The sequence below is a fragment of the Suricata suricatta genome, chromosome 16 (assembly GCF_006229205.1).
Source record: "Suricata suricatta isolate VVHF042 chromosome 16, meerkat_22Aug2017_6uvM2_HiC, whole genome shotgun sequence".
Taxonomy (NCBI): Eukaryota; Metazoa; Chordata; class Mammalia; order Carnivora; family Herpestidae; genus Suricata; species Suricata suricatta.
Genome location: NC_043715.1, coordinates 48,812,366 through 48,835,915, shown reverse-complemented (window position 1 = coordinate 48,835,915; position 23,550 = coordinate 48,812,366). Strand labels below are relative to the sequence as shown.

Below are 23,550 nucleotides of genomic sequence, written 5' to 3'. Positions count from 1 at the left end.
GCGGGGGAGGGACAGATCGGAGGCGCCCCGCCCAGTCAGCGAGGTTGCGCGTGCCCCGTGCGACCCGCCAAGATGGTGGTAGGCGCGTTCCCTATGGCGAAGCTGCTATACCTGGGCATCCGGCAGGTCAGCAAGCCGCTTGCCAACCGCATTAAGGAGGCCGCCCGCCGAAGCGAGTTCTTCAAGACCTATATCTGCCTCCCGCCCGCTCAGCGTGAGTTTGACCCCACGTCCCTCCAGCCTTTCCATGCTCCAACCCCTCTCTGGTGGTTGCTCAGGGGATGGACCACTGTTTACTACCAATCGCAGCCCGAACCGGCAAAGCTCTACAGCCAATAAGAAGGGATCTTGGAAGAGGGGCATGCGGGTAGCCCAATAGTAAGAACGGCCGTGGGGCAGGGCAGGGCGCCCTCGCCGGAGTTGGGAATACCAGCCAATAGGGGAAGAGAGCGCGTAGAGACTGACGTCTAGACGAGCCCATAGTGTGGGGGGCAGTAGTAGTGTGGGCGGGACATCCCAGGAGTGAGAGGAACTAGGGGCGGGGCCGAGGAGAGACTTGATAGGGTCATTTGCCCGGCAATCCTGGGACGGTTTGGCTTCCAAACCCCACCCCGTGCCTCCGTTTTCCTCCCGTCCTGGGAGGTTGGAGGTGCCTGACCTGGCATGGCATTCAGGGAGAGCTTTCTGCAGAGGAGACCTCTGGGCGGGGTCCTGAAGGGTGAGGAGAGTCTCACCGGACAACACACGGGCAGGGAGGATGGTGAAGGAGCGCGGGGAGCATGCGCGAAGGCCACACGGTTAAGGAGAGCGCACCTTTTTTTTCCTTCCTTAGAAGTTTGGGTACCCAAGGTTTGCTTTCTGTTAGACCTTTCCCTCCTGAAGCGAGTCATCGGGAGTGAAGCCCACCGACACAAACGGAGACGGTGTATGAGTTTATTTTAGTTCGGCCGAACGGTCCCTCCCGAGTGTTGGCAAGTCCTCAGGAGAGAGCCCCGCCGAGCTCAGGGTGTTTAAGGGCTTTGGCAAGACAAAATAAGTCAGCGATCATAGTTTACAGCATTCTGTAGTTGTCGATCATATTTCGACACACAAACATCTTTGTCTCAGGGGAAATTTGAAGTGACCAATCATAGGTCCGAAGACGAGGCGAAGCCAGTGAACAGAAGCGAGAACTTTGCAGTTAAAGGGTGGGATCTAGCGACAATATCTTAGAAAACAAGTCAACCTTAATTTATGGGTTACATCTTAGGACTCCCAGAGCTTAATTTTCCAGCCCTTAATTGTTCAAGCAGAAAAGGGTTGGAAAGTGAAACAATGATTGGTAGTTTTTCATTAGGGTCAGCTTGACCCGAGGAGGGTCTTACACTTTCCAGGACCTAGAATTCTTGGTGCTTTGGCATTTTGTGGGGCCCCTGCCAGAGGCCCCCAGCTTAGAATGGAAAAGCGTCGGATTTTCCACAGTTACCAGAGTGCTTCCCTATCTGCCCTCTCATTTGACCCTCACACTGTTTTGTCCCCGTGTCAAGGAAGGGACTTGACTCCCCCAGTTCATAGCAGAGCACATTGCCCCGGGACCAGACGGGAGTTGCTGACGTCACACGTGGGGGTTGGTGCCCGAGTCAGGACTTTGATCCTGCCGTCTGGATTCCCAGCGCCAGTTTGTTTTCAGCCACCGGCTTTCTCCCCGACACTGCGTCCTAGCACCTTGGTTTAGGAAGTGGCTTCTTGGGTCAGACTGACACAGCTTCTCATCTGGGCCCCACGCCTCCTGGCCGAGTCACATACCCACTCAGAGCTTCTGTCTCCTGTACCGGGGACATTCTGTAGTAGCAACATTTAATGGGCACTCACTTTGCACCAGGTTGTATGCCAAGCACGTCACAGGCCTCTTGGCACTAAATCCTCACAAATTACGAGGCAGGCCCTGTTATTATTGCCATTTCGTGCGTACGCCGGATCTCCATTTTTGCTGTAAATAATACTTAGGTCGTTGCAAGGAGTGAACGACTATAAAGTGTTAAGTCAGTGTGTGGCACCGAGATACGGCCGTTGTGTGGCTGTGATGGACACAGAAACGAAGAAAAGGCACAGAATCTTGGCCTTGGGGATTTTGCTTCTTGGGGAGGGGACAGAGGGAGACAGATAATAAACAAAATGAGTAGTTAAACTATGAATTATATTAGCTAGCAGTACTTGCTCTGGAGCAAACATCAGGGCTGCAAAGGGAGGACTGTCGGGGAGGAGGTTGTGAGTTTAGCTAGGTTGGCAGAGAGACCTCAGTGAGAACATGAGGAGAGGAGGGAGCCAGCAGTGCAGGAATCTGGAGGAAGAACGTTACTGCACTTGCAAAGCCCTGTAGTGAGTTTGCCTGGTGTGTTGGCCAAGCAGAGAGGAAGCCAGTGTGGCTGAGCAAAGAGGCCAAGGATGGAGAGGAAACGGCAGGTGGAAGGGGGGCAGGCTGTGGAGGGCCTGGGGGCCACTGCGGTGCTCTGGTTTCACTCTGAGCGGGTGGGACTCCCTGGAGAGTAGGGACAGGATCTGAGTTATATTTTAACAGGATCCCTTTGGCAATCACAGGGCGAGGGTGAATGCAGGGAGGAGCTGACCACAGTACTCTAGGTAGAAGGTGAGTGGGGAGGAGGACTCAGTTTCTGGAGATGTTTTTTCCCCCTGTCAAACCCAGGGGCACCTGGTGGCTCAGTCAGTTGAGCATCTGACTTCAGCTCAGGTCATGATCTCACGGTTCATGGGTTTGAACCCTGCGTCGGGCTCTGTGCTAACAGTGCAGAGGCTGGAGCCTGCTTCAGATTCTGTGTCTCCCTCTCTGTCTATTCCTCGCCTGCTCATGCTCTGTCTCTCTCTCAAAAATAAATTAAAAAAAAAAAAAACACTTTAAAAATGTCAAACCCACAAGAACAGTTGAAAGAAAGAATGACGTAGGGGCTCCAGGCTGGCTCAGTCGGAAGAGCATGTGATGCTTGATCTCAGGATGGTGAGTTCTTGTTGGATGTAGAGATTACTGAAAATAAAGAAATAAACTTTAAAAAAAAATGCTTAAGGTATTTAAGAAAAAAAGGAAGAATGATATAATCATCAGTTATGTACCCTTGGCCACCTAATTCATCAGTTATTAGATTTCAACAAGTTGGCCTTGTCCTCAGTCTTGTATGTACATGCGTGTGTATATGAACACACCCTCTTTTTTCCCTGAACAATTTGAAAATAAGTTGTGGACATAACTATTTTAGCCTGTGTTTGCTAAGAACAAAGACCTTCTCGTAGATAACACAGCACTGATGTCACACCAGAGACATTTAACATCGATAACAATCATCTCGATAACAGTATTCCTTCATATATAGCTAATATTTAATATATAGCTCAGGTTCTGATTTCTCCAGTTATCCTCAAAATGTCCTTTTTAGTGGTTTTTTCACTATTTTTAATCTAGGGTCGGCTCGAGGATCACGCACTGCATCTGGTTATCATGCCTCTTTAGTTTCCTTCAATTTACAACATGGATCAGCTCTCCAGCTCACTGCCCATCTTTGTAAATAAAGTTTTATTGGCACACAGCCACACTCATTTGTTTGCACAGTGTCTGTGGCTGCAGAGTTGGGTTTTATGGCCCCAGAATCTAAAATAGTTACTCTGTGGCCTTTTACAGGAAAGGTTTGCTGATCCTGCTCTATAATATACTTTCCTTTCCTTTTCCCTTTTCCCTTCCCTTTTCCGTTTTCCCTCCCCCTCCCCTTCCCTCCTCCCTTCCCTCCTCCCTTCCCTTCCCTCCCCCTTCCCCCTTCCTCTCCCCTTCCCACGTTGACGTTTGGAAGAATCCAAGTCAGTTCAATCCGGAGTTTCCGGCTGCTTCCTCTGATTTGATTCACACTGGCTGATCTGGCAGGAACCCCAGTCTGGGTGGTGCGTCCTCAGGACATCACCTCAGGGGGCTCCTGATGTCTGTTTGTTCCGTCATTTGTGATGGTAACTTGGATCTCTTGGTTAAGGTGGTGACCACTGACTGAGCCTTTCCTCTTCCTCTTAGTAATGCATCCCCATCCCCGTAGGTTTGTGTGGAGGGCCAAGCTGGTGTGAGTTCCCGTGTTTTGGGTGTGACACGGCGGACTGCAGGCGACGGCAGGTTGGACAGAAAGGACCGGGAATTCAGCTTGGGATAGATTTAACTAGAGGTGCCGTCAGATACTGGAGTGTGTGGACTTATAATTTAAAAGATATAATATAATTAAAGATTACTTTGTTTGGCATTTCCCCTTTGCCGTGGGCCCCGGCCTGAGTGACTGTGCATTCTCCCCGGTCAGGCCTCCAGCACTGACTGGCGCATCCAGCGTCCAGGCCTTTGGCTGAGATTCTCCGGACTCAGCAGGGAAGGCCTGGCCGTGTTCTCGCAACAGAGGCGGGAGTGGGAAGGGTCTCAACCAGCCCGGATGTGTGTGGACTCGCCCTGCATGAGCTGCCGATGGTGGGAACGGAGGACTCGGGGGACGGAGCCGGAAAGCAGAGGAAAGGGGTCTTTTGCCCTTGTAGGCGCGGACAGCCCCTCCTGTTATCCCTCAGACGTTCAGACCACAGCAGGGAGCTGCCCGGCCAGAGATCTTCAGCGGTCTGGGGAGCTCTAGGGTTAGGCCACCGAAGGGCCAACGAGAGAAAGGAGAGGCAGGGAGGGCAGGGTCCCTCTGAAGGGCAAAAGGGGAAACCCCTCCCCCTTTCGGGCAAGAGCAGTGTGGCTGGTGCCCCCTGGGGCTTCGGGTCCTTGCAGAGGAGTAACCTTGGTTGTCAGTCAGTTCCCCAAGGAGTGCTAGAGTCCGTCCACGAGGGAATGTCCCAAGAAATTCCTGGAGAATCTGGGGAGAGTCCGGGGGACAGAGGGTCCCCGTGAGGGCCAGCAAGTGTGGGGCAACCGATCGCTGGAGGCCAGCGGCACCGGCGATGAGCGAACTCACCCAAGGGGGAACAGAGGAGAGAGAAGGTAGTTGACCACACTGCACGGGAGCAGCGGGCAGGACAGCAAAGGAGGGACTGTCTGCCAGCAAGGGGCCCTGAGCCAAGAGACTCAGGCAGCCTCTGGACGCTGAAAGACGCCAGGAAGCGTGTTCTCCCCTGCTGACACCTTGCGTTCAGCCTCTGGAGACTTATTTCAGACTCCGCACCTCAGGGGTGCGTTGGGAGGGTCTGCCGCCTGCGGGGAACACCCCGAGCAAAGGCCAGGCGCCTCTGGCTTGTTCTGAGTTCCATAAACCGCAGTGTGGCTCGGTGACCAGGCTCCCCTCCTCCGCCGCTCTGCAGCCTGTGGCTGAATCCCAGTTCTGCCACTTTCTTTGTGACCTCTGGCAAGTTGCTTAGCTTCTGGGCTTCGGTTTCGTTTCCCGTATGTCGTGTTGTCGCGATGATTCCAGGAGTTCCTGTCCACAGAGCATCGTGCAGTGCCTGGCCCTTAACTTTTATTATTTTTACTGTCGCCACCAGCAGCAGCAGCATCCTGATGCTAAGCCTTCTGGTGGGATCCTGATGCTAAGCCTTCTGCTGTCACAACCCAAGACAGAACTTCCTACCTCTCTATGGTCGTGCTATCTCTTCCTCGGCCAGCTGTCCCGGGCTCGCCACAGGCAGACGGATCTGGGCTTTCCCCTGCACGTTTCTCCCTAGCACGGGGCAGTTACTGTGGTTGTCTGATTAGGTGCTGGGGTCAGAGTTATCTCAGTAAAGAAAAGTGCGTCAGAGAGAGAGCCTGTGTGGCTCCTAAGAGGCCTCCTGCCACCCAGGGCTTCACAGAACATTCGAAGCCTTATTTGAAATGAATGGGGTGCTTGCAAGGAAGGAAACAGACTCCTCCCAGAGTCCGGGAGGAGAGTAAGTACCAGGGGAGATTAACAGAGTCCCGGGGCCCTGGGGACAGGAGCTATCCTATGGGGACTCGGAGCAGGGGACCATCTTGTACAAAACCAGATCCCAGGAAAGGTACCCCTTTGGGAAAGGACGAACTAGGAAAAAACCCGCCCTGCAGAGGAAGGCACAGCCTTGGGGCTGGATGGAGATTCGGAAAGTCTCCTGTGAGAATCTGTGGCCCCCACGGTCCCTGCTGTGGGTCTGGGGCCTGAATTCTGCTCCAGGAAAGGCCTTGGAGACAGCTAGCTGAGAATGAACCAGGTCCGTGTGCACCTGACAGGGACAAATAAAGCCTCCCTGGAGGCGTTCCTGTTCCGCCTGAGCCTTGGAGGACCCCTTCCGGCGGGGTCCCGACCCATCGCCTGACAAAAATGATGAGCCATGTAGAGAAACAGGCATCATGAGCGGGACCTGCACACGCTGCGGCTGTTGGAACGATCAGATGTGCATATAAAGTGCCCGTGTTTATATGTGAAAAGGATGCATCAGGAGGGAGGTGGAAACATGAGTGCGCTCCGAAATTACCAGGAAGTTGGAAAAAGAACCCAATTGCGCTTTGAGAAATGACCGATACAGCGGACATTCGGGACTGAGGACAAGCACTAAACAAACACCAGGTTCAACCCAGCTGCCCGGAGGACCCGTGTGCATCTCTCAAGGGATGCTCCCCTGGCTGCCCAGGAGTGCCACCTGCAGGTCCTGGTTGGGTCTATCTGGGGGAGGCTGGGCTGGACACTTATTTTTAACGTTGTCCAGAGAGGATCCTCCCATTCGAAAACATTTGAAAATCACTTCCCGGGGCACCTGGGTGGCTCAGTCGGTTGAGCGTCCAGCTTCGGCTCAGGTCATGATTTCACGGTTCGTGGGTTCAAGCCCACGTCCGGCTCTGCGCTGACAGCTAGCTCAGAGCCTGGAGCCTGCTTCAGGTTCTGTTGGGTTCTGTGTCTCCCTCTCTCTCTGACCCTCCCCTGCTCATGCTGTCTCTCTCTCTCTCTCTCTCTCTCTCTCTCTCTCTCAAAAAAAAAAAACAACAACATGAAAATCACTTCCCTAGGGTCTATTTATAATCTCCAGGGCACCACATGGGTCATGCTGCGCGACAGCCAGGCTGCTGCTGGTGACCTCCGGACGCTGCTTCTATTATGCTGTCCTGTCACGGAAGCATGTTGCACATTCTCCCCGTGTGTGTGTGTGTGTGTGTGTGTGTGTGTGTGTGTGTGCGCGCGTGCGCGCATGTAGCATGCTGACATATAACACGGTGAATATATTGTGTGCATTTAAAAATGTTAAAAGATTCGGGGCGCCTGGGTGGCTCAGTCCGTTAAGTCTCCGGCTTCGGCTCAGGTCAGATCTCACATTCGTGGATTCAAGCCCCGCGTCGGGCTCTGTGCCGACAGCTAGCTCAGAGCCTGGAGCCTGCTTCCGGTTCTGTCTCCTCTCTCTGCCTCTCCCCCTCTCATGTTCTGTCTCTCTCTGTATCAAAAATAAATAAAACATTAAAAAAATTTTAAAAAAAAAATTGGAAGGTGTGAAGTTGATATTTAAAAAATAAAATGCTTCAGGGACAGCTGGGGTGGCCCATTGGTTGAGCATCTGACTTTGGCTTAGGTCATGATCTCGCGGTTTGCGAGTTTGAGCCCCAGTAGGGCTCGCTGCTATTGGCGTGAAGCCCGTTTAGATCTTCTCTCTTTCTCTTTCCCCCTCCTCCCTTTGCACTCACTCCTCGCCCTCAAAATAAATAAACATTAAAAAAATAAAAAGCAAAATAAAAATGTTTATTCATGGCACACCCACCCACCAAATATTTTTGCTCTTGCTAAAAGTATTTTGTTATACGGGCATTGTTAACTAGGTCTGGAACCTCTCCATGTAACCCTCTGCGAGAGTCTGGGTTTGGCATTCTTGGTGTTGGGTGAACAGAGCTGGCAAAGACCGAACCGAGGCGCCCGAGAGCCCGATGAGAGAAGGGTGCTGTCAGCTCCATTTAATCCCGCGGCTCATCCTTCAGCCCCACCCTTCACATGCAGAGGCATTTGTTGGAATTCGCTTGGGCTCACATTGTTAAGCCTTTAGTCCATGGTTTCTGAGCAGGAGTCTTTTTTAAGAAGCGGTTTTGCGAGGGCTGGTTGATTTGCAACCTGGAACTATCCCAGGAAATCCATTTGCCCGGACTGCAATACGCCGAGTGGACAGGAGAGGGCGCCTGTGTCGGCCTTTCATCCTCGGGGGTTGATGGCACCTGCCTGCTGAGCGGGTAGTTCCCTTAGCTGTGTACGCAGAGGAAGGCTCAATTTCTTCTCTTCCTCCTCCCCTCCCTTCATCTTGTTACTCTTCCTTTTCCTTCCTCCCTTTTCCCTCCTCCTCCTTCAAAACGTGAACATACCCAGAAGCCCTGACATTTTCTTCCTGTGCCCGAAAGAAACACCTTGTCTACTCTTTGATCACCGCTCCTTGAGACTCGGTCGTCATCATTTCCTGATGTCTCCATTCCCCCCCGCTCCCCTAGGATGTGCCTCTGCCCCTCACTGGAGTCTTACCCCGCTTCCAGCTTCTTGGCTTCTCTTTTCCTGCTCACCAGCTCCACTTGGCTCCACCTCAGACCCCTAAGTCTCCATAGAGCTGGTGATTTCCCAAGGAGCCCCCACTTTTCATGTTTGTTTATTTTTGAGAGACAGAGCGTGAGCCGGGGAGAGGCAGTGAGAGAGGGAGACACAGAATCCGAAGCAGGCTCCAGGCTCTGGGCTGTCAGCACAAAGCCCTACGTGAGACTCGAACCCATGAACCGTGAGACCCTGACCTGAGCTGAAGCCGGATGCCCAACCGTTGGAGCCACTCAGGCACCCCACTTCAGCCGCCCCCCTCCCCCTCTTGTACTAGGTGATCCTTGGGCTTCCAAACCCACCTCGGTGTAGCGTTTGCTGAGCACACACCCACAGCCCCCCTCTGCTGAAGGCCTAGTGTGTGCCAGACTCTGTGCATCTATTTTAATTGAATCATAGTTTTTGTTACTTTTGGGGTTTAGGGGTTTTTTTTTTGTTTTTTTCCTGCGAAGTTTTCTAGAGCAACTTACTAAATTTACAAAAGTAATACATGCTTATCATGAGAGAAAGAACAAGATACAAATTAGGTTGCATTCCTCTGTGAATAATTGAAACCTCAGCCAGTAAGCCTTCATTAAACCTAAGTTAAAAAGGATGTTTGGTGTCAGAGGAGGAAGGTGGCTCTGTGGTTGGTTTAGTGGCTTCACGAAATCACGAGGGACCTGGGGACTCTTTCAGTACCAGCTTTGTGTTCAGGCACTTAACTCTCCTCAAGGCTCCAAAGGGCTGCTGGAGCTCCAGACATCATACCTTTGTGTGGCGGTGTCCAAAGGACAGAGAGAGAGCGTGCGTGCGCACATGGGCGTGCGTGTGTGTGCGTGCGTGTGTGTGTGTGTGTTCGGATGGGGGATGGGGGTGGGACTGGGAAATGAGAGCATGTTCTTCAAGTAGAGAAGACTTTTCTCAGAAGCACTTCCTCACTGCAGATTGGCCAGAATCAAGTCACGTATCACCACGTGCTATATGGGGGTGGGGTGAGCCTCCCTTCTAGATGATAAGGCGGGGGAAGATATTGTTAATGAGACAGAAAAGAATAATATAGGGGCACCTGGGGGGCTCAGTCGGTTAAGCATCGGATTTTGGCTCAGGTCATGATCTCACAGTTCTGTGAGTTCGAGCCCCACATCGGGCTCTGTGCTGATGGCTCAGGGCCTGCTGTAGATCCTCTGTCTCTCTCTCTGCCCTTCCCGACCTCAAAGATAAATATACAATAAATAAGTTAACAAATAAAGTAAAACACAAAATCTCACTCTAAACAGAAAGAAAGAGTAGTATAAAGTGGGAACACCTTGGGGGCTCAGTTGGTAGAGCATGCAACTCATGGTCTCGGGGTTGTAAGCTCAAGGCCCACATTAGGTGTAGAGGTTACTTAAAAAAATCTTAGAAAGAATAGGGGCGCCTGGGTGGCTCAGTTGGTTGAACATTCGACTTCGGCTCAGGTCATGATTTCCCAGTTCATAGGTTCAAGCCCCGCGTCAGGCTCTGTGCTGACAGCTCAGAGCCTGGAGCCTGCTTAGGATTCTGTGTCCCCCTCTCTCTCTCTGACCCTCTTCCACTCACACTCTGTCTCTCTCTCAAAAATAAACATTAAAAAAATTTTTTTAAAGAAGAGAGAATAATAATATGAAGTAACATTGCTAATCAGGAGCACTGAGGCGTAAACATTACCACTGCCTTTGTAGATGGAGACACTGAGCAGAGCTGCTCAGTGACCTGATTACAGTTCACCCACTGGACTTGAACGTGCCAGTTTCTGGGCTAGCCAGGAAGTATGATCCCCGTTTTGAGAAAGAGGAAATGGAGATGCCGAGAGGTTGAGAAATGGTGTCCAAGGTCCCACAGCAAGTAAATAAGAGAGTCAGGACTTGAACCCGGGACCACCTGACTCCAGAGCTAGGATCCCCAGAGCACTCTTAGCCCCTTTATTAGCTTCTTCCCTTGTGCCTCTGGCATTCCCAGGTGCTGTCTGTACTAAGTTGAGGTGAGGTGGTCTCTCCAGGCATCGGTGGGATCTAGAGGTAGGATTATTTTCTGGGACAAGGACAGGCTTGTGTAATTTACTCACTCAACAAATCTTTGCCTAGTGCCTGCTGTACTCCAGGAACTATTCTAGGAGGTTCGACCAACTCAGCAGTGGACAGAGCAGACCAAAATCCCCGCCCTCCTGGGGTTGACATTTGAGGATATTAATTGCCTGCCTGTTGACTCCAGGGTGCAGCGTGGTCCTTCTTCCGGGCGGTTCCACCCAAATTCCCAGGCTGAATCTCAGTGGTCCAGTGTCAGTCACACCCCCTTCCTTGAGCCAATCACCGCAGCCCGAGGAATGCAGTCTGATTGGCCAGTCCGAAGGGTAGGGTCCTTCTGAAGCCTTTGGGCCCAGTGCTGGGGAGGGGGGATTCTCCCAGCGGGTACCTTTGTAGACAGAACGGTCCCTGGTGCCACTGTGCGCATCACTGCTGGCTCCAGAGGCAGTGGTAGGGGCTGGGGCCCCGCTTGAGGCACCCCAAGTCCCGTAACACCGGGACAGTGTTGGGGTGGGCATTCAGCCGGCGGGAACACACCCAGGAAAGACCGTCCAGGGCAGGCACTGGCTCGAAGCTATTTACTCGTTAGAATAATTTCTTAACCGATAACAGTTTTCATTTACTGTGCTTTCTATGATCTCAACAAATGATATTAGCCACTTTATTAGGGAGTTTATATGATCATTCTGGTTTTATGAGTAGGGAACTATCTCCGAGAGAGAGAAACAAGTTCCCTGGGGCAATACAAATAAGAAATCAGCGCCTGGGTTCCCAGACTCCCCCTCTCATGTTTCATTATTTTAGGTTTTGCGTATTCTTTGTTGGTACAGTCTCGATAAATCTGTACAGATCTGAAATGCTTAGTTTAATTAGCACTGATGAATGCACATACCTATATAACCAACCTCCAAGATCTAAAACCTTTCTCGGGCGCCTGGGTGGCTCAGTGGGTTAAGCGGATGACTTTGGCTCGGGTCATGATCTCACCATTCATGAGTTTGAGTCCCGAGTCGGCTCTGTGCTGACAGCTCAGAGCCTGGAGCTGCTTTGGATTCTGTGTCTCCCTCTGTCTCTCTCTCTCTCAAAAATAAATATAAAACATTAAAAATTAAAAAAAAAAAAGCATTTCCATCACCCCTGGAAGTTCTTTCCTTTCCCGTTCTGTCACCTTGTACGACTTCTCTCACTATAGATTAGTTTTACCTGTTGTTAAGCTTCATATAAATGGAATCATGTCTAGCTTTTATTCACCTGATACTTGAGGGATCTTTCAGCTGTGTCAGTGATTTGTTTCTTTTACTGCTGTGAGTATATAGTCTTTTATTCTGATATATGAACATGCTATACTTTATCTACTCTCCTAATGACGGACACTCGATGTCCCTTTTTTTGTTGTCACTTTTACCAGGAAAGCGACTATAAACATTCTTGAACAAGTCTATATAGGAGTATGTTTTCATTTTTGGGTAGATACCCAGGATATGGCAAAGATGAAGGTATAATACCTTTATAAGAAACTGCCAATGAAATTGCTTGAGGTGCCTGGGTGGCTCAGTCAGTTGAGCACCCGGCTTCGGCTCAGGTCATGATCTCATGGTTCATGGGTTCGAGCCCCGGGTCGCCCGCGTCAGGCTCCGTGCTGACAGCTCAGAGCCTGGAGCCTGCTTCAGATTCTGTATCTCCCTCTCTCTCTGACCCTCCCCTGCTCACTCTGTCTCTTCCTGTCTCTCAAAAATAAATAGAAAACATTAAAAAAAAAGAAAAGAAAAGAAACTGCGAACGAGTTTACCAGTGCGGATCTAGCTGTTCTGCATCCTTGCCAACCATCAGTGTTTGCACTGTTTAATTTTAGCCATCCCGGTTGGGGTCAAATGGCAACTCGCTTTTCTCTGATGAATTGTGACATCAAGTACTTTTTCACGTGGTAATAAACATTTATTATCGCACACAGTTCCTGAGAACCAGGAATTGGGGGCGTGGCCTCGCTGAGTGGTTCTGGCTCGAGTCTCCCAGGGGGAAGGCTTGCTGGGCGGGGCCGGGTGGTGGGCTTGCTCGCTGACTCACTCAGCCGCTGCTGGGCAGTCTGTCACTTGCTGTCGCTCCAAGAGCTCAGCTGCTCTGTGCGTGGACCTCTCCTCCGGGCTACACATGATCTGGCAGCGGGCTTCCCCCAGAGACAGTGATCCAGGAGTGAGAGCGTCCGAGACCGAAGTCGGTGTCTTTATCACATAACCGTGGTTATAAAAGTGACATACTGCCCGTTGCACCATATTCTACTGGGCACACAGACCGACCCTAGTATAATGTGGGAAGGGACGTTGCAGGGTGTCAAGGCCAGGAGACAGAGATTATCCGGGGTTGTCTTGGAGGCTGGCAGCCACCATTCTATTACTACTATGAATTAAAATACTGATTTTTGAATTTTTATTATTTTTTTGAAGTTTATTATTTTGAGAGAGAGAGTGTGAGCACGTACAAGTGGGGGAAGGACGGGGGGGCGGGATGGGGGGAGAGAGAGAAAATCCCAAGCAGACTCTGCACCATCAGCACAGAGCCCAGTGTGGAACTTGAACCCACGAACCACGAGATCATGACCCAAGCCAAAGTCAGATACTTAACCGGCCAAGCCACCCAGGTTCCCTGCAGATGATTGATTTTTTTAAAGGACTATTAAATCACTCTTGCAGTCCTGGGTAAACATGCCCCTTGGTCATGGTATGTTTTCTTTTTTATATATTGGTGGCTTTGATTTGGCAATATTTTTCTAAAGATTTCTTTTTTCTGTATCTGTGGTCAATAGTGATATAGTATGTAATTTTATTTTCCTGTACTGTTTTTGACAGGTTTTAATATCAACGTTTGGCTGACCTCATTAAACAATTGGGAACATACTACTTATTCTCTATTTACTGCACGGTTTTGTGTAAACTTGGAGTGGTTTCCTCCTTAAATATTTGATAGAAACGTTCATCTTGGCTTTCAGTTTTCTTTAAAGGAAGTTTTGGGTTTTTTTTAATGTTTCTTATTTATTTTTGAGAGACAGAGAGAGACAGCTTGAGCAGGGGAGGGTCAGAGAGAGAGGGAGACACAGAATCCGAAGCAGGTTCCAGGCTCTGAGCGAGCTGTCAGCACAGAGCCCGACGCGGGGCTCAAACCCATGAACCATGAGATCATGACCTGAGCCGAAGCGGGATGTTTAACTGACTGAGCCCCCCAGGCACCCTGAAGGAAGGTTTTTAATTACATTCAATTTCCTTTCTAGTTATAGGACTATTCAGGTTTTCTACTTCTTTGTGTCAATTTTCATAAGTTGTGGAGGTGTTTTTGGTTTTGTTTTTTGGCTTTGTTTTGTTTTGTTTTTGCTTTTATTTTAGAGAGTGAGAGCAAGGAGAGAGTGGCAGAAAGAGAGAGAGAGAGAGAGAGAGAGAGAGAGAAAATCTTAAACAGGCTCCACACTCAGAGCTGAGCCTGACATGTCTCCTCTTTCATCCTGGACAGTGATCATTTTTGTTTTATTTTTTTCTGTATTCTTGATCACTTGTCCTGCTGGTGGTTTATCAATATATATGAATCAAAACAGTCACCTTTCGCGTTGATATTTTCCTCTCAATTATCTGTTTTCTATTTCATTGATTTCTTCTGTTATCCTTACTGTCTTCTATCTGTTTACTTAAGGTTTAATTTTGCCATTTCCCAATAAGATAGAACCTTAAATTATTGTTTAAATTTTTTAAAAATATTTATTTTAGAGAGAGAGCCTGAGTCGGGGGAGGGGCAGAGAGCGAGAGAGGGAGACGCAGAATCTGAAGCAGGCTCCAGGCTCCAAGCTGTCGGCATAGAGCCCGACGCGGGGCTCAAACCCACGGACTGTCAGACCATGAGCTGAACAGACATTGGTCACTTAGCCAACTGAACCTCCCAGGTGCCCCCCAAATTTATTCTGTATCTTCATAGTCACTTATCAAATCGTGCAATACATGCTATTTTGATCACTGGTATGCCACTAATAATTGTAGTGATAACTCAGTGTGAGCGAAAAGTATTCACTAATATCACGTTTTGATTTTTATTTATAGATACATTTTTGTTTGTTTGTTTCAGAGAAATGTAAGAGAACATTCGAGCATAAAGATGTGTTAGAAAATTTTGTAGGGAAAGCAGAATGTAACATAGATTGAATTTCCAAGGACAGCAAGGAACCGTGCGGACACAGCTAAGGAGGAACTGGGAGGCAGATATGAAGAGGACTGATGGTGGCGGGAACATTTCTGTGGCTCAGGAAGAGCAGTGTAACAGATTTTTTCTAAACTGTTAATATCTCTTGTATGGCCCATCGGGCAAGTCGGTCAACACAGGTCCTGAGGGAGGGAGTGAGAATTGGGGGGTTGGGGGCACAGAGAATGGAGGCAAGACAAGTCTCTGATCAAGCCTCGTTTATTGAGAGACCACACGCGTCTTATAAAGGGTAGAAGGCGGGGAAACAAGGCAGCTGAGGTCAATTTCAGCACAGCGCCTGAGGGGCCGATAAGAAAGCCCAGCCTGACTGTCTCCAGCCCTGAGCTGGGAGTGATAACACTTCCCTGCCTGCAGGCCCATCTCTTTTCTTCTGGCAGCTCCCCACACTCGTATTCTGAGTTCATGCTCTTCGCGGTTAATTTAGCCTAGGATGGAAAAATGGATGTGACAGTCGTTGTCAGTTGTTTTTTTCAAAAGTCGTTAGGAGTATATAGGAGCAGCAAGACGCGAGGGTCGCCGGTTTGGCTGCCACATGAGGGTTTCTCCCTGTCACTCTTCCCCGGGCGAGGCTGTGGGGATGTGAGCTGTGGGGCTGCGTTTCCACCCGGAGTCACCTCCTCATCCAGCGGCAAGACCCCACCCCCTGCCCACACACCCAGGACGAGGACCCTTGATCTTTTCCAATCCAGGAGTTGGAAATCAGTTTCTCATTTGTAGGGTTTTTTTTTTTTTAATGTTTATTTATTTATTTTGAAAGAGAGAGAGAGAGCACACGCGTCTGGGCTGGGGCAGAGAGAGAGAGGTAGGGAGAGAGAGAATCCCAAGCAGGCTCCACTGCCAGCACAGAGCCTAACGCAGGGCTCGAACCCACGAACCGTGAGATCGTGACCTGAGCCGAAATCAAGAGCAGGACGCTTAACTGAGTGAGCCACCCGGGTGCCCCTCTCATTGGAGTTTTAATTTTTACTTCCTTGTGGACAAAGTTGTGTGTCTTCTCATTAGGTTAAAAGTCATTTGAATTTTGCACTGATCACTCTCTAGTCTTGGCCCGTTTTTATAGCAAGTTGTTGGGGTCTTTGTCTAATTAATTAATAGGAGCTCTTTCGGTATGAAAATTAGCACTTCTTTTTTTTTCCCAACACTGTCATTTGACTTTGTTTCTTTTGTCTTTTTGTTGTTGTTTACTGTGTAAAACTTTGTGGGTTTTTTTAGCCTTAGTGAAACTATTCATTTTTTTCTTTTATGGCCTTTGGGTTTTGTGGCATACTTAGAAAGATTATTTGTTTCTAGATTGTCAGTGATTTCTCTTATATTTTCTTCTAGTGGCTTTATAGTCTTATTTGTGTACATGTTTAAGTCCTTGATGTATCTTGCAATTTGTTTGGCGCATTAGGTGTGAGGTAGGGATCGGTCTTATTATCTCTCATAGTTGACTGTCCAGTTGTCCCAACAGCACTGATTGAATAATGCGTATTTTTCTGCCAGAGCTGGTGTCTGTTTCTATCTCAGATTTTTCACTCTTGGTCTCATTCTTTCAGCGTCCCTCCCATGAACATTTTTTTTATTCCATGCTCTGTGCTAGGTGCCAGGGACCCAGGAGTGAAACAAACCCTGTCCCTACCTTATTTATTCACCTCTCTCTCATTCATCCATCCTGCACTTCCCGGAATCTCCTCTGCGTTGGGTCCCATGCTAGGTACTGGTCCTCAGACATTGATGATCCAGAGTGGTCAGTGCTGGACCAGGGGAGCCTCGGGGAGGGGGTGTCCTCAGCCAGTCTGGGGTTCGATGAGGGCTTCCGGGAGAAGCAGATGGATCAGAACTCAAGGAAGAGCGAGCCAGACAAAGTGGAAAGATGGAGGCACAGGTAACAGCACATGCAAGGTCAAGGTGTGAATGAGAGGAACCTCCAGGAGCCTGGCATGGCTGAAATGTAGATGGCGGAACCGGAAGGGGCAAGAGAAGAGACTGGTGGCTCTGCGGGGACAGCTCCCTCAGGGCCACCGTGTCAACACATGTCGGCTTGACCCTGAGCACAGCAGGGACCCTGTGTCATGATCATAAGCCAAGCTGAGGACAAAAAGGAGTTAAAAGGAATTTGCTTTATTTTTCAAAGAAGGCTGGTTTGTTACAGTCGCTCTGCGCAGGAGACCTGTCTGCGTACATCCTTCCAGTCTTTTTTCTGTGATGCTGGTGTCTCGTTCTGTGTGTGCATCATCGAACCTGCATACGGGCGTCTGCGCTTGCCCTGCCCGGCTCCCCGCAGCCCCCACACCCCCATCTCCTGCTGTTCGTCAAGAAACCGGTGATGACCCCACCCCAGGCTCTTCCCCAGCTCTTGTCTGCAAGCCACAGAATCCCGTGCTCCAACAGCCCGATGCTCCAGAAGTAGATGGCTTCAAGCTCAGCTGGGTTCAGGAACTCAGACAGTGCCCGGAAACCACTGCCCCATCCCTGGGCCCTGTTTCTCCGTGCTGTCTTCTTTCTCAAGCAAGCTCTCTCGTTCTGGGGAGAAGATGGCTCTAGGTTCATATGCCATGCAGTAAGCAAAGGAAAGAGAGGACCCCTTTTCTGAAATTCCGGGGAAAATTCCAGCGCCTGAAACTGGGAGTGGGGCTGGGCTTCCCCCAGAGCGAGTCAGGGGCAGTTTCCAGGGATAGGGGAGTGGTGCCGGGCAGCAAACCCAGCAAATACCCACACCAGTGTGGCTTTGGAAGGAGAGAGGGGAGGGGTCTGGAGGCTGCTGAGATGACCTTGGCCCAGGTCTTTCCCAGCTCTTGGGATGACCAAGCGCACCGTTGAGGAGAGCCCCTTTCTGTCCCGCACTGCAAGGTGTGGTTTTGCCCCTGGCAAATCTGTCAGGGTCACTGAGGTTCAAGGCCAAGATCTCCAGCCTCTTGCCCTCTGTCATTAGCCACCAGCCCCATGCCAGAGGGCCTGGCCTGTGTTCTATGGTATCCCACCCTGAGCTGTTCCTGGGGTCCCCTTGTTTTACCCTCTGAAGTCTCTATCAGGTTCAAGGGGTCCTGGGGGTCCTCAGCTCATCCCTGCTGATACCTGCCGTCCTAGCTCTCCATTCAGCTGCCTCTCGTCGCCTCCTCCAACCTCTCCATGGGTGCGAGGTCTGCCTAGGTTCCTTCCTCTTCACTTCCCTCCTGACCCCTCTGTTCTCTTGGCTTCTAGCTTCTTTCGACCCGACTGCCATTCTTGTGGGCTCCAGGGGAAAGCAGAGTGTTCAACCTCACAGGCTTGACGTGGATGTGGGCGTGGCTTGTGTGTTGATGTCTTTCTTTTTTAGCAACAGTTCTTTTAACAGCCTATTAAAAGGTAGTAAGTTCACACGGCTTAAGGTTCAAAAGAGTCTGTAGGGTAGAATCTCCCTCCAAACTTCCGTTCCCCTGGCACCCTGCTCCCCACCGCTCTTACCTTGTGTGTTTTCTGGAAAACAAAACAAAAAACCCCCAAACTGCATTTCCAAGCAAATGCTAACACGCACCCCCTCTCTGTCTCTGTGAGTGTGGCAAACAGTGCGCCCCCTGTACCAGACCGCACTGCTTCTCACCGACCTTGTTAATCCGGAGACAGTATCCGACAGCGCACGAAATAGGTCCTCACCCTGTGCTTCAGCTGCTCACAGAATTACTGTCACTTCCGAGGCTATAGGTAGTCTTGTAGGGTTTTTGCCAACTTTTTTTACTGTTGGTATAAACAAATACTGCAGGTCCAACGTGCGGGCAAGCCTCTCCCACCTGCGCTGCTAAATCTGTCCTCAATTCCCACAGGCAGAATTACCCACTCACGTGGGGGCCACACGTTTACACTGACAGCAGCGGTTTGAGAGGGTCTGTGTCCTCACTGTCTTGGCACCTGGAGTCTATTTCTTCCATTTTTTAAAAAAGTTTACTTATTTATTTTGAGAGAGAGCATGTGTGTGCAGGAGGGGCAGAGAGGGAGGGAGAGATTCCCAAGCAAGCTCTGCACCGTTAGCACAGAGTCCAATGTGGGGCTCGAACTCATGAACTGTGAGATCATGACCTGATCTAAAATCAAGAGTGGGAAACTCGGGGCGCCTGGGTGGCTCAGGTGGTTAAACGTCCGACTTCAGCTCAGGTCATGATCTCGCAGTTCGTGGGTTCGAGCCCCGCGGCGGGTTCTGAGCTGACAGCTGGGAGCCTGGAGCCTGCTTCGGATTCTGTGTCTGCCTCTCTCTCTGCCTATTTCCGTTTGCACGCTGTCTCTCTTCCTCTAAAAAATAAATAAAAATTAAAACATTTTTTAACAAAAAATACTCAACCTTAACCAACGGAGCCACCTAGGTGCCCCAAGGCTATTTCTTTTTTAATCTTTTTACTTCACACTAATTAGATTTACAGAAAAGTTGTAAATCCAGCGTAAATGATTTGCATTTCTCTGATGATAGTGGTACTGAGCATCTTTTCATGTGTCTTTTGGCCATCTGTATGTCTTGGAGAAATGTCTCTTCGTGTCTTCTGCCCATTTTTTAATTGGATCATTTGTTTTTTGGCTGTTGAGGGTCTGTTTTGTTTTGTTTTAACAGAAGAAAAGACTTATTTTATATGCACACAGGAGGTTCCACAGAAAAATAGAAGTGAAAAACTCCAAGGAACAGGTAGACCTGGAGGCTTACGTACCATTTTAACAAAGGACAGTGAGTCGTGGAGAAGTCACTAGACGAAAGAAGGGTGGGGGGTCGGAGCTTCTAGGGGTGCTGAATTGTGGGAAGGTAATGCTATAGGGGAAACTAATGGAAGATAAGAATTATTTAATAAGGTTTGTTCTGCAAACTCAAATAGTGCCTTCTCCAATGATGAGACTCTTCTCTAGTGATTGAAAGTCTTTGTCGTCTTCCAAAAGGAGGAGGAGACACCTTTTGACATCCTTCCTTTTGAAAATAGGTGTCCACAGGGTTGGTGTCTGATGAGAGCTGTCCCTTCAGTGGTGGGCAGCCACCATCTCGCTGCGTGCTGGAATGGTCTCATTGTGAGCTCCTGAGGGAGGGCGGGTTGTAGAAGTTCTTTATGTAGTTTGGATACTAACTCTTTATCGGATATAGTATTTGCAAATATCTTCCTGCATTCTGTGAGTTGCCTTTTAGTTTTATTATTTCTTTTGCTGTGCAGAAGCTTTTTGTTTTGATGGAGTCCCACTAGTTTATTTTTGCTTTTATTTCCCTTACTGTAGGCGAGGTATCTAAAAAAAGTTACTACGAAACTTTGACCCTTTTAAAGAGTACTGATTAGTAATTTTGTAGACTGTCTTTCAGTTCGAGTGTGTCTAATGCTCTCTCATGATTGGAAAGAGCTTCCACATTTTGGCAAGAACGCCGCAGGAACGTGCTGGGCCCTCCTCAGAGCCTGCATCAGGGCATCATGACGTCGGTTTGTCCTGTTTCTGACCAGATGGACCCTGGCCGCGTGGTTAAGGTGGTGTCTGGTAGATTTGTCCATTGTATTGCATTTCTCCCTTCGTGAGTGAATAAATGTCTTGGGGAAGGTACTTTGACTATGCAGATGTTCCCTTTCGCCTCAACCTTCTGCCCGCTAATTTTAGCAGCCCTCAGGGGGTCTTTCTGCAGCAGTTACAGTATGTGCCTGGTGTTGATTTATATTTCTTTCCTTCCTTCTCCATTTATTTTTATTTTATTTTTTAAAAAATGTTTATTTTTGAGAGAGAGAGAGATGGAGCAGGAGTGGGGGAGGGGCAGCGAGAGGGAGGCACAGAATCAGAAGCAGGCTCCAGGCTCCGAGCTGTCAGCACAGAGCCCCCTGCGGGGCTTGAACTCATGAACCACGAGATCATGACCTGAGCCAAAGTTAGACGCTTAACCAACTGAGCCCCCCAGGCGCCCCCAGACTTCTAATTAATAAATAGAGAAGGAGGAATGCGCTCAGTTGGTTAAGCGTCCGACTTTGGCTCAGGTCACCATCTCATGGTCTATGAGTTCGAGTCCCACATCAGGGTCTCTAGGCCTGTGGTCTTCACAGTCCCAGGAGGAAGTCTCAGGCCTCCAGGAGCGTACCCCAGTGTGTTTTCTGTCGTGTTCCTCTACGCCACACGAAAGCTTTCAGTGTTGAGATTCAGCGGCCCCCCTCAGGACCTAATTATAACAACACCAACGGCCCCTCCTTACTGAAACCTTCGGACGGAGCCTCACACAGTCTTGTTGGCTCTCACATAACCCTGTGGGCGAAGATTATTGTTAAACCATTTTATAAAGGAGGAAATTGAGCCTTGGAGATGGAGTGTTGTGGTGACCCCAGCCCGGGAAGCAGCATATTCCACATGAGGGAGCCCTTCCCACCCTCCCGCCTTCCCCTTGGGCCAGCCGGGGGGCACACTCAGAAATCCAGTAACTCGTGAGGCCCCTATTCCTTGAGCCTTAGCATTGCGCCCAAGTTTGCCTCCATCCCCAGGAAGGTTTCTCCACCCCGCTGGGCACCAGCCGAGGCCAAGACAGGTCAGGGCCCCTTCCCACATCTGCCGTAGAAAGCTCCCGTCGTTTCTGAGGTCCACTGCACCATCCAGCTCACCTGTGGGAAAAAGAAAACATTCCAGCTCTCCTAAGAAGAAAGTTTTCTCCTCAACATCTTATTATGACTGTGTTCAAACGTATAGCAACATTGAAAGAATTTGAAACTGGACACCCTCAGAGGGGGTGAGTCTCTCGCTGACACTTTAGCATACTTGTTTCATCACACTTTGCTCCTTGGTCCACCCTTCCACCCATCCATCCATCCATCTTACATTTTTTAAACGTTTATGTATTTATTCTGAGGCGGGGAGAGGGGGAGACAGAGGGAGAGAGAGAATCCCAAGCAGGCTCTGCACTGACAGCCCCAACATGGGGCTCAACCCCACGAACCATGAGATCATCACCTGAGCTGAAACCAAGAGTCAGATGTGTAGCTGACTGACCCCCGCAGGCTCCCCAATCCATCTCATTTTTGATGCATTTCAAACTAAATTTGGCAGAACGTGATTTAATACAGAGAGCGAGGCTTACACAGTCATTGGAAGGGCGGGATGCATTGGCTCTTGGCCGGACCTCCAGAATGACGCTGCAGGACTGACCCACCAGGGGAGCTGCTGCCTAGGAGGCTCTCCGCTTAAATGTCGCATGGAAGAACATGTCAACATAATGCCATCCAGAGGCCAGAAGGCATGACATCCAGCATGTTGGTGATAGGACCCTGAAAGTGCACCAGGGAAACTTCCGATGTGCCCAGTGTAGCCTTGCCAGCAGAACTGAGCTGAAGCAGGGGGGTGGGGGCGGCCCGTCTTTCTCCTTCCGTTTTACAGAGCCTGGATGATGTGTCTCATTGGTCACCCCTCACACATCCTGGGCCTGTGTGGTGGGGATTTTGGGGGAGTGTCCTTCAGAGGACTGTCACAGCAGGAATGGGGAGTCATCCACCCCCGGCCCTGGGTGGTCTCCTCACCTCACGCCACCCTCAGCCTCCATGCAGAGAACATCCCCAGATGCCCAACTTTACCCTCTTGGACCTGTTGCCTCTCAGGTGCGAGGAGCATGGCCAGGGAGAGGCCTGTGGCCCAGGAGGATTCTGGGAAGGAGGAGCTACAGAGAGAAGTTCCCACAGCGCCCTGGGGTGAGCTCAGCACCCCGGGAGCTTCAGCTCATCCCGCTCACCTGCTCCCACAAGGGCATCTCCTCCACCACAAAGAATTCTGGGTAAGGGGCTCCGGACCAGCGTGCCCCATCTTCCCTGCCTGGAAGCTTCTCTGATCAGGTCTGTTTTGCAGACACGGAGCCTGAGGCCCAGAAATACAAGGCGATTTACCCAAGATCCCACTGTGGGAACCTGGGGCCCGTAATTTCGATTCTTGGAAAGAAAGAGCCACCAGGCATGTCCCAGGTCCTCAAAAGTGGAAGGCTTAGGAAAGAAGGGGGAGAGAGAGGGCGGGGAGGATGCTTCCCGGGGCCTAGCCCTTCTTCCTGTTGTATTTCCTGCAGCCGTCACGTTCTGACTTGGTGCGGTCCTTGAGGATGACCAGGAGCTCCTTCATCTCGGTTGGGCAGCTCCGCTGGCCGTCCTCAGGGCCCATGCCACACGCGGTCTCTGGGGTTCCTCGTGGGTCACCAGCCCCCCGACCTCGGGGCCGGGAACAGCCCCGCCTGGGCTGCCCTGCGGTCCCTCTCCCCTCCTCGCTCAAGTTCAGCTCTTCCTTTAGTTTTAGTTTTCCTGTTTCTTTGAGCAGATCCACATTTCGCCCTTATATACTGAGCCGAAGTGTATGCTAGCCTTAGGTCAGGGTTTCTGGAATGTGCAGCTAAAACGGATGACCTTGAGGGTGTGGAATACTAAAGAATCAGAGAATCTGGGGGTGACAGGCTCCGTCCCACATCTACACAGTCAGGGGAGGGAGGGAGAGGGAGAAGAAGAGGAAGGAGGGAGAGGAAGATGTATGTAAAACCTTGGATTGGAATTGGAGGAAGACCCCTTCCGGGACCTTGGTTGCTGATGGGAACCTCCCCTTGACCTCAGACTGGAAGTGTCTGTTGGTTAAACCGAATTGCACGAAATCTCCATCAAGCAGGGGGAGCAGGCTCGCACCCATCTAGGCCTCGGGGGTGGCCAGTGGGCAGAGGGCCAGGGTCTGCAGGACCTAGGGGCAGAGCGGTTAGCGTGTTCCTCAGAAGTTCGTGCTTTCCGAACTCCCGGTTTCCTCAGACAGGGTCAAGTGCAGCTCTTCTCCTGCGTCTGGGAACTGCTCCTCCGCCCCGGCCAGCTCCGACTCCTCTTCCT

At 50.3% G+C, this 23,550-nt stretch overlaps 1 protein-coding gene across 2 annotated transcripts in view; it reads left to right on the top strand.

The window, feature by feature from the left end:
* The window catches only part of LOC115280616 (optic atrophy 3 protein-like), a 42,935-nt gene continuing 19,385 nt past the window's right edge, over positions 1 to 23,550 (top strand). Inside the window, exon 1 of one of the 2 annotated variants that reach the window (XM_029925622.1) lies at positions 1 to 214. In XM_029925622.1, coding sequence (XP_029781482.1) covers positions 73 to 214 — 142 coding nt within the window. In that variant the 5' untranslated portion in view covers positions 1 to 72. Of the gene's footprint in view, positions 215 to 581; positions 719 to 23,550 lie in introns of those variants that run through there. The other variant, XM_029925623.1, reaches the window with a different exon arrangement.